Genomic DNA, 11,491 nt, shown 5'->3' on the forward strand with positions numbered 1-11,491 from the left:
CTTGTGATTCACTTTGCAAGTAAGCCACTGCACTGTAAGCCCTTTCACTTGCATCACAGAACACGTGTAGTTTCAGGGTGTGACTATTCTGTAGCCACATGTCTGTTCTGTACCACCTTGGTATGGTGAGCTGGTGTAACTGGGGTAGTTCCGAACACCACTGTTGCCATTCTCGTGTCAGATCAGGTGGTAATTGTTCGTCCCCTCCCCCACATTTCCTGGAACATGCACTTGATCCTGATGGTGAAGGGGATCAGGAAACCAAGAGGGTCGAAATTACGTGCAGACGACTGCAGAACACTTCTCTTTGTGTTTTCTTTTTGCTTTAGAATGCTCAGTAGCAGCCTGAGGTCAAACAAAAAGTCATCTGTTTCCGGTCTCCACACTAAACCTTCAGCACTACTCCTTGTGTTTCTAGCGCCAACGGGTGATCAGTTGTCGTACTCTCCTCCCATTTTGTTTTCAATTCAGGAGAGTTGGTCAGCCACTTGCAGAGGTCCATGCCTGCAACCGACAGCATTCGCCTTGCAGTTGTGGTCACAAGGTAAGCCTCTTCAACATTGCGTGAACTTGCAATGAAGTCGTCTACATAGAGTGACTCTCTCAGTATCTCTACAACTTCTGGTTGTTCTGTTTCATATTGTTTCAGGTGCTTCCTGATTGTAGCTGCCAGCAAGAATGGACTTGGGGAAGCTCCAAATACCACTATTTTCATCCTCAGCACACGCAGCTCCTCTTCATTTTCTCCCCTTGGTGGGCCTGTGAGCCATAGAAATCTCACAGCGTCTCTGTCTCTCTCTGCTAGGGATATCTGCAGGAAAGCCTCCTTGATGTCTGCGATGAATGCGATCTCATGTAGTCTGAACTTTATCAGAACGCTGAGCAGATCCAGATTCAGGTTCGGTCCTGTGAGTAGACAGTCATTGAGGGATGGACAGCCATCTTCATGGGACGAGGTATCAAACACCACTCTCAGTTTTGTCGTCATCTTATCTTCTCGGAGTACTGCATGGTGAGGTAAGTAGTATTTTACGTTGTCTGCGCTTGATGCGTTGTCCTTGGGCACGTCCTCTGCCATATCCTGTTGTAAGTAGTCCTCTACAACTTCATTGTATCTGCTGTACAACATCACATCCTTCTTCAGTCTTTTCTTCAGACCTTCAAACAGTTTCTTGGCGATTCTATAGTTGTCTTGGAGTTCTGGGATTTCTCGTTTCCATGGCAACTCCACATGGTATCGCCCATCTTTGAAGGTGGTTGTTTCCTCAAACCTCTGTAGAGCCTCGTTTTCCTCTGGGTTCTGTGCTTTCTCGCTTATAATACCCAGAGACTCAAACTCCCAGAATGCATGCAGTTGTTTGGAGACTAGTGTGTCTTCATCAAGTGGGATGAACATGCAGGTTGCCTCGGCGACACTTGACATGGATACGGGTCCCTGCACCGACCATCCAAAGGTGCTCTCTAAAGCAACCAGCGTCTCCGTCAGTCGCTCCACTCTGCCTGATACTATCTGCCAGTAGTAGTCCGCTCCTATCAGGACAGAGAGTTCAGGATCATTGTCATCTCCTGGAAAATCTGCGAGCTGCAGTCCCTTTCTATTGAGCTCATGTTGAATCTGTTCCCCAGGAACCTTCATCACAGCTGTGCACACTTGTGGGGTTTCAATTGCCTCTATCTCTATTCTCTGCTGTTTATCCCATACATTCTCCAAGATGACTTTCACTGTGTTGCGTTGCGACGTTGCTGGAGCAGAGGAGCCAAACGTGTGAAGAGTGAGTGCCTCTTGTCTGATTACTGGTAGCTTCAAGCCCATCACAAGATTTTCATGTATGAAGCTTCTCTGACTGCCTCCATCAAGTAAGCAACGAGCTATCTTCCTGCCCGATGGGCCTTCTACCCATGCCTTTGCCGTTTGTAGCAACACAGTGTTCTGTCCATCTGGTTTCATCTTCACTGAATGGGGAATAACTGAGGAAACAACAGCATCTGCAGAAACAGTAGGGGGTTGCACCTCACTCCTCTTACCGGTACACACAGCAATGGGATGTCTGCTTCCACAGGTTGCACATGACACATCTTTAACTTTACAGAATTTTGCTATGTGTTTCTGTCCTAAACATACAAAGCATCTTCCCATTTTCTTTAGTTTCTCTTTGCGTGTAGCAATATTGTGGTCAGGGCAGTTTTCTGATTTGTGGTCTGCACTGTCACAAAATAGACAGTTTTGTTCCTTCTGGCTGGCTGTATGCAGTGCCGCAGCAGATGGCATGTTGGGTCTTTTTGTTTTCATTTCATTGGAGGAGCATGACTTGTTCCATGGTTTGTTCTCTTTCTGTTGGTTGCATGATCTTGTCATTTGTAGCGCTCTCTCCCTGCTCTGAACCTCCTTCTGTAGGAAACTGATGATCTCAGCCACCTTCCATTCATCATCTACTCCCCTCTGATGACTATAGTCAAGAGCTATGTCCTCTGGAATCATCTGCAGTAAGATTGGGCATAGTAGGCTTCCATAGGTTTCTGACACTACACCCAGTGATTCCAAGCTCCTAATCTGAATTTCACATTCATCATATAGTTGCCTCAATGCATTTAGGTCAGAGGATTTCTTCACAGGAGTGAGATTCAGCAGCTTTGACATGTGAGCACTAATCACAAGATCTTTCCTTCCAAATCTGCTCTTGAGCAGAGCGATTGCATCATCATAGTTACTGTCTGTTAACATCAGTCCTGCTACTGCATTTGCAGCTGGTCCAGTGAGATATGTTTTCAGATAGGTAAACTTCTCTTTATTACACAGTGAATCATTGTTGTGAATAGCGGTCTCATACTGGTTCCAAAACTCCTGCCACATACTGACATCTCCATAGAATTTCTCAATAATCAACTTTGGTAGCCTTACTGATTGTCTCTGTGATCTGTTTGTTAGCGTCACTCACCCGTGCTGGTAGTGGATTGAGGTCCTGTTTTTTCTTTATCACTCGTTGTGCACGGCAATTCAGCATGAAAACACGCTCTTTGTAATCCTCCGTGCTTGCAATCTCCACCTCCAATCCGTCCAATGGCGTTAACTGTTCAATTCCACGATCAAGTTCAAACAAGCTGTCCTCCTTAGCTGATAGCAATTCCAACAATGTACTCAAATGATCTGTATCCGAATTTGACTCGGTTATTTCCACGTCAATCTGATTCAAAATCCGTGTTGTGGCACCTCGAATGGTACCCCTCTTTCGTCTCATTCTTTCTGCTTCACGCCGACGACGTTCCTCCTCAGCCATTTCAGCCGCTTCATCCCTACAATCTTCGTTGCAGCTCATACTTTTCCCGGGTTTCGGCACCAAAATATAGAATAACTATCTTCAAAGTAATGACTCGGGACGTCGGGTTTGAAATGAAAGCTTATTTTAGTAGTAATACTTGTTCACGTTAAATTTAACAACTTTAGATTCTATAAAACAATAAAGTAAGTTGCTAGCGAAAAGTCTGGATAATCACTTGACACTTAACATAACTGGAGCCCTTTTTTTCTCTCTCCCCCTGGTCGCCAGGCATTCTGGAACTTGCAGTCAAAAGAGTAATTCAATACTAACCAATACAACAACGTATGTATGTACTTCTCTCAATCTCCAATACACAAATTCTAATACAATTACATATGAAAATAACTGTAAAGAAAATATCTTTAGATACAGCTCAATGAATTAACTTAAACATTAACTCTGTAACCCATTAAAGTTACAACATCCATGCTTTACGGTTGAAATACACATGCAGAGATCATCCATTCACCCACACGCGTCTCACAAAGACACGGCTGTTAGAACCAAAAATCTCCAATTTGGACTCCTGACCAAAGGACAAATTTCCACCGGTCGAATGTCCATTGCTCGTGTTTCTTGGCCAAGCATGTCTCTTCTTATTATTGGTGTCCTTTAGTAGTGGTTTCTTTGCAGCAAATCGACCATGAAGGCCTGATTCACGCAGTCTCCTCTGAACAGTTGATGTTAAGATGTGTCTGTTACTTGAACTCTGTTAGCATTTATTTGGGCTGCAATTTCTGAGGCTGGTAACTCTAATGAACTTATCCTCTGCAGCAGAGGTAACTCTGGGTCTTCCATTCCTGTGGCGGTCCTCATGAGAGCCAGTTTCATCATAGCACTTGATGGTTTTTGCGACTGCACTTGAAGAAACTTTCAAAGTTCTTGAAATTGTCCGTATTGACTGACCTTCATGTCTTAAAGTAATGATGGACTGTCGTTTCTCTTTGCTTATTTGGGCTGTTCTTGCCATAATATGGACTTGGTCTTTTACCAAATCTTCTGTATACCAACCCTACCTTGTCACAACACAACTGATTGGTTCAAACGCATTAAGAAGGAAAGAAATTCCACAAATTAACTTTTAAGAAGGCACACCTGTTAATTGAAATGCATTCCAGGTGATTACCTCATGATGCTGGTTGAGAGATTGCCAAGAGTGTGCAAAGCTGTCATCAAGGCAAAGGGTGTTTATTTGAAGAATCTCAAATATATATAAAATATATTTTGATTTCTTTAACCCTTTCTTGGTTACTACATGATTCCATATGTGTTATTTCATAGTTTTGATGTAGTTACAATGTAGAAAATAGTAAAAATTAAGAAAAACCCTTGAATGAGTAGGTGTTCTAAAACTTTTGACCAGTAGTGTACTATCTATTATAGGCCATGCCTGCAGGTAGGCCTACCGTAGCTTGAAGACTATGAGACACAATCAAGCCACTTACCCCTTTTCACACTCCAAACACACACAAGCACATGATAAAACAAGCAAAATATCTTAATCTACAGCCACAGTTTCTAACAACTTACCATATCCCTCGAGTGCGATAAGGATAGTCTTGTGATCTAGCAATGTCGTGTGGAACAACACATTGCCATCAGTGAGTGAGTGTGTTTGTGCGCGCGTCAGGCAGCTGAGCAGCACACGCACCCCTGCTAGGAGGAGTCTCTCAGGGAAACGATTTGATTAGCCGCCTCGTGCCACTCGGTGTGCTCAGTGGTTTACGGAGACCGATGTGAGGGGTTGACAAGGAGAATCGTTTCCCCGGTATCCTGTCTCTCTTCACCGGGTAGCCTAGAAGCAGAGTATGCTATCACTGTCCCTCCGCTCGTTCCACATTGAACATAATAGCCAGAGACGCTTAGAGTGTCTGGATTTAGAAGGTGAAGGACTTTGTATTTACATAAAGTTCTGTAGGCTATAAATACTGCGTGTTTGACCGCGAGGATGGCTGCGAGGATGGAATTAATCGAAAGGATAGTAAGGTCTGTTTGCACAGCACTCACTCTGAGATGGAGACGCGACTGACAGATTCAGTTATTCACTTTTTCTCATAACGGAGCGGCCTTTTGGATTTATTGTCTGCAGCTATTACGTGGCGCGGCGCCGGACACCTGCACCCGACTTGGCCGAGACGGACGGCTTCTACGCGGCTCCCCGCTCAATAACAAATAGCTCAGAAGCGCTTCTTGACTTGAATCGATCATTTCTACACTTATCTGAACTGTTGTCAATGGTAGGCTACCTCCACACAGGCAGTTCATTTGTTGCGCTTTGTTGTGCAATTCTGTAAATCACTGACGACGGATAGACGATAGTGGACATCCGATAATAAATAGGTGAGCATCTCTATTCTCTTCATAATTATTTTTATACAACCTCTTTGGGGTTACATGCAGGTTTTTTATAAATATAATTATTTTCTGTGTTTGTGGGGATTCATTCATTGTGCGGTGTTATTGTCTGAGTTTGGGGTTAGCGGCTTTATGCTCTTGTTATAGTGCGCACTGTGACAGGTTGTTGTAGGCTGTCCTAGAATATAATTGTGCGTTGTGAAAAAACGAATATTTATTGATTTAGCGCACTGCAGTAGCCTAGGCTACAATGTGTTGCTTTGATTATACAATTATAGCTGCATGTATAGGCTATCTGAGTCAGTCTAGTGACTTAAGAGACAGGCGGATGAGAAACAGTCCTCACACTAGGATAGGGAATTGTCTGGACTAGCTCTGGTCCAGGGCGTTAGTGCGCGTTCGTAGATGTTAGTAGAGGAACACGCACTAACGCCCTGGACCAGAGCTTTGTCTTGCTATGCGTGTGGGAATAGCACCGCTGCTTGACGGGACATTGGCAAATGAGAGGTTTTGCGAGAAAAAACAATCTATGAATATTAAGTTATTACATGTTATTACAAATTTATTATTTTCAGTGTTAGCTTGTTTATTCTCAACATCATACATGTTTGCTGTTCTTATGTGTTGCAGATAGTGGATGTGTCAGCATCAACTGAAAACTCTCAAAGCTCAACTAAACTTCATAAATGTCTTCCTCAGTCATCTCTTCATTTCGCTTCTCCATCCAGTATTCACCGCCTGGATTGTAATAGCTAAAACAGGAGAGAACTGTGCCTCCACCTCGCCCCTGTCCAAACCAAATCCACAAAGCCTGTATAATATTCTCTAAAGCACTGACTCACAATGGGCACAGTACTATCCTTTTCCCCTGCATCCAGGAAGAACAGCTACTACGACACGCGGCCTGGCTCACTCAACCACTACCCGAGCCTGAGCAGCCGTTCTCTCAACACTCAGAAAGAACGCGCCGGCGGCCTGAAACGGGGCCAGTCAATCTTTCTCCCGGCCCTCACCTGGAAACGCCTGGTCGCCTCCACCAAGAAACGAGGCGGCTCTAAGAAATGTCCTGGGGGCCCGGGGTCACTTGGAGACCCCCTCAACAACAACAACAACATCTACCAGAAGGATCCAGTGTTGCACCTCAACCACGAGAATGTCAAGAAGTCTCTGTCATGTGCCAACCTCTCCAGCTACGACGGGCCAACGGGAGTGAGTCTGGGGATAGGCTTCGGCCAGGGGCACTACGGCTATGGCATGGGCATAAAGCCCCAGCAGCTCTCCTCCGTCAAGAAGGTGCCCCACCATGGAATGGGCGCCTCATCCCCCAAGCGTGTCATCGTCCAGGCATCCACCAGTGAACTCCTCCGGTGCCTAGGTGAGTTCCTGTGTGGCCGCTGCTACCGGCTGAAGCACCTCTCCCCTGCAGACCCAGTGCTGTGGCTGCGGGCGGTGGACCGCTCTCTGCTCCTCCAGGGCTGGCAGGACCAGGCCTTTGTGACGCCGGCCAACGTGGTGTTCGTCTACATGCTGTGTCGTGACGTGGTGGATGGAGACCTGGTGGCGTCGGAGCACGAGCTTCAGGCCACCCTACTCACCTGTCTCTACCTGTCCTATTCCTACATGGGCAATGAGATCTCCTACCCACTGAAACCTTTCCTGGTGGAGACAGGCAAGGAGGCCTTCTGGGACCGCTGCCTAGCCATCATCGACGCCACCAGCGCCAAGATGCTGCGCATCAACGCTGACCCGCACTTCTTCACCCAGGTGTTTGCTGAGCTGAAGAGCGAGGGGGGCTGCAGCCCGCAGGACTACAACCGCGTGCTGGACCGGTGAGAGGAGGGGTTGAGGGGTACAACCCCCCCAATCCCCATCCACCTGTCCTTTTCCCCCACCTCTCTGCCAAACATTTCCCACCCACCCGCTCCAGCCACCTACCTCCAAGGATGTAACACAGGGGTAAGGGACTCCCCCCTCCCCCTCCATCGTCTTATGGTATATCCCGAGACCCTGCCATTATCCCCCAATGAACCATCCACATTAAGACAATGGGGAAACTTTTTCCCCTAAGACTAGATCAGAAATTAGCATGTGTCATCAATAGGGTTGAGTGCTTATGTTGTTAGCACAAGCCCTTCTGTGTTATGTAATACTCACCTGATTTTACTTGAATGGTGGAACCATTTGGTCCACCTGTCCTTCGTGACCCCACTCTCACCTCTTGTGTCTCAGTGAGCTGGGGGAACAGAAACAGAAACAGTCATCTCAGCTGTTCCTCCCTCCCCTCTCCCCTCTCCCCACTCTACTCTCTTCCCTCTCCCCACTCTCCTCTCTCCCCTCTCCTTTCTCCCCACTCTCCTCTCTCCCCTCTTTCTCCCCTCTCTCTCCTCTCTCTCCCCTATCTCCTCCCTGTCTGAATGTGATAGCAACATCCATTTGCATGGAACAGTTTCTTAGTCCGAAAAAAAGGCATTCACTATTACATCCACAGAGCCGGGTCAGACATTCTAAACAGTGATTTGTTGGGTCATAAACAACCCAAGGGAATGGCATTTCATCAACAGAATTTTTACCTAGAAGATCATGGACATTGTTACTTAGAAATTACTTTGCTAGAAGTCAACAGACCCAACTGAAGACATAACAGGACATTACAATAGGACCTACAGACATGTATTATGGTAGTGTACTAAATCCCTTATGTCAGTAACGAAACCCCATGTTGTCTAGGTCCCATGTTGTCTAGGTCCCATGTTGTCTAGGTCCCATGTTATCTAGGTCCCATGTTATCTAGGTCTCATGTTATCTAGGTCCCATGTTGTCTAGGTCCCATGTTGTCTAGGTCCCATGTTGTCTAGGTCCCATGTTATCTAGGTCCCATGTTATCTAGGTCTCATGTTATCTAGGTCCCATGTTATCTAGGTCCCATATTATCTAGGTCCCATGTTATCTAGGTCTCATGTTATCTAGGTCCCATGTTATCTAGGTCTGATGTTATCTAGGTCCCATGTTATCTAGGTCTCATGTTGTCTAGGTCCCATATTATCTAGGTCCCATATTATCTAGGTCCCATGTTATCTAGGTCCCATATTATCTAGGTCCCATATTATCTAGGTCCCATGTTATCTAGGTCCCATGTTATCTATGTCTCATGTTGTCTAGGTCTCATGTTATCTAGGTCCCATGTCATCTAGGTCCCATGCATTTTGGTCCCCTTGGTTCTGTCTGTCGTGTGCTTGGTCATCAGTAAAACAAAACAAACAGTGTTTTGCAGGAGCCTTTTGACAACAGAGGGTCATCTGACCTGAGGGAACAGCTAGAACAGCTACCAACCCATTAAGACCATTCACTCAGCTTACGTCCCAAATGGCACCCTATTTCCTAAATAATGCACTACTTTTGACCAGAGCCCTATGGACCCTGGTCAAAAGTACTGCACTATATAAGGAATATGGTGCCATTTGGGACGCAGATTAAAACACATCTGTATGGTGCAGGGCCGTTTGTGTCTCTCTCTCCAGCTATCATTTCATCTAAGAAGGGTCTCCCGGTGGAAGCAAAATATGCCCTTATTTTGTGTGTGTGTGTGTGTGTATGTTATTGGCATATAGCAAGGTTCATCAGCTGTTTACCCCGTCAGTCCTTTGTTCCTTGGCTGTGCTGCTGTGGCATTAACGAGATTAGCAGATTACCCCCCCCCCCCCCCCTACCCCCTCCTACCTCCTCCTCCACTACTCCTCCCTTCTTACTCTGGTCCCATCCCCTCCATCCACCTCTGTCCCCCTCTAGGCTACTGTACAGGCCTAGGGGTTCAGTCACTGGCCTGGGATTTACACACACACACACACACACACACACACACACACACACACACACACACATACACTTAAATTCCTAGTGTCCCCCGAAACAATGTGCGAGAGGGAGAGAGGAGGGGTGTAGATATGAGTCACACGTGTCCTGTGAGAGGGTAGAGGTAGCTGAAGGTGGTCCTCAGTCCCAGTGCAGGCCTGGAATGACAATATGTGTGTAGTTGTGGTTAAATGCTGCTGTTGTTGTTATTGTTTTTAGCCTCGCTGTCTCGTTTGTCACCTGTGTGTCCTCGTCTGCCATGAAGCAGCTTCTAGGGATTACGTCTGTGTCCCAAATGGCACCTTATTCCGTTTATAGTCACTACTTTTGACCAGGACCCATAGGGCTCTGCTTAAAAGTAGTTCACTATATAGGGAATATGGTGCCATTTGGGATGCAGAAAAGGCCTTGTTGTTCTCCTCTTTAAAAAATGTTTTTAAGGAAACCTTGGCATTTCTGGTTCACATGTTTTGATCTAAGTCACGTGTGCTAATGTGTGTTTGTGTCTGTCAGGAATAGACCACAGATGTACCTCAGGGCCAGAGGGCGGGTTTTTTTTTGTGTGCAAGCTGTGCTCATAAAAATATATTTATCATGGTTGCCAAGGCATAAAACAATCTGATTTGAAAAATGAACAGAGAGAGAGCGAGAGAAGCTTTGGATCCTCTCATTCCCTTCTGGCCATGGCAGACTGTTAGCCTGCTAATGAGCAAAACTACAATAGCTACAATATGAAAACGAGGTGTGTAGAATGTAGAAACACACCTAAGGTGAGACGTAGGAATCGTCCCAAATGGCCCATAGCGCTCATAGGACCCATAGGTCTCTGGTCAAAATTAGTGCACTATGTAGGGAATAGGGTGCCATTTTGGGATGCACCCATAAAGTAGGATCACAAAGAGAGAGTTACCCCCGTTTGAGAGGGTGAGTTAGTCCTTCTATCTCCTTCTATGCATTCAGGTCTTGCTGCCAAACCAATTGTCTATCTGTTGATACTAAAGCAACATAACAGCCTCTCAGTCCCTCTTCACCCTGCTTCTGGCTGAGAGTGTTATGGGTTGCTATGGGTTTATTGAACCAAGGCGACTGGGCTACTGTCCTAGACCTAGAAAACATGTTTCAGGGTCTGGGACTTCGATGCTTGATGCTCCACTCCCGCCCAGACGGGTGGTGGGTGGCCTATCCAGGAACAGCATGTGGCAGTACTGTGCTGTGCTGTGCCACCCTAACCGTCCCCTCCCCCCATGCCAGGCAAAATGCATTTACACACTTATGTTATGTGGGCTGGGCATACTGTACTGGAATACCCCCCCCACACACCTGCCCATGGATTTACACTGCACTCTCGACTGACTGACAAACACTCACACTAGACCCGCCCCTTGACACGTGCATACGTACACACACACTCAAGCAGACACACACACTGTGGTAATCCACGGTTAATCCTCCCACCCAATCAAATAGAGCAAGGGGGAATAAGTAAATGTCAAAAAGGTTCAAAATCTGATGAGATTTGGTCTTGTACTTCCATCCTTCCCCCTGCGTTGGCCCTCCGCTCAGCCTTCCAATTCATGACACACTCCTCATAACAACTTGGAGGTCCCCCAAGACCAATGGACAAACCTCATGTTTACTCCTTCAGCTCAGACCGAGGCTTATTGGTGTTGGAGGCAGTCATGCCCAGGGGCCTTGTATTTCTATCTCAGAAGCGGGACACTAGAGCTGGGCGAGGTTGGCGAGGATGTCTCATAGCTGGGGACCACCGTCTCTGTTTCAGGAGCCTTGGTCGACAGCCATCTTGGAAGACGGCCGGCCACTCCTTTTGTTGTGGACGTTGTTGTGCATTCAGTACGACACTGGCCACTGTCCAGCACTCAAGGCCTCTAGTGTGTTGACAGCAATGAACCCTATCCCCCCTCCTCTCACCCGCTCCTCATTTCTCCTCCCCTCCCTTATCCCCCTCTCGC

General features: G+C 46.6%; 1 protein-coding gene across 1 annotated transcript; it reads left to right on the forward strand.

The window, feature by feature from the left end:
- Nucleotides 1-6,515: 6,515 nt before the first annotated feature.
- On the forward strand, nucleotides 6,516-7,505 carry LOC311133042 (cyclin-dependent kinase 5 activator 1; the record flags this gene model as incomplete). Its single annotated transcript, XM_084166467.1, has 1 exon — nucleotides 6,516-7,505. One exon carries the CDS (start codon nucleotides 6,516-6,518, stop codon nucleotides 7,503-7,505), a length of 990 nt encoding a protein of 329 aa, XP_084022593.1.
- Between the last annotated feature and the right edge of the window lie 3,986 nt (nucleotides 7,506-11,491).

This window comes from Coregonus lavaretus, assembly GCF_964263955.1.
Source record: "Coregonus lavaretus genome assembly, chromosome: 7".
Lineage (NCBI taxonomy): Eukaryota > Metazoa > Chordata > Actinopteri > Salmoniformes > Salmonidae > Coregonus > Coregonus lavaretus.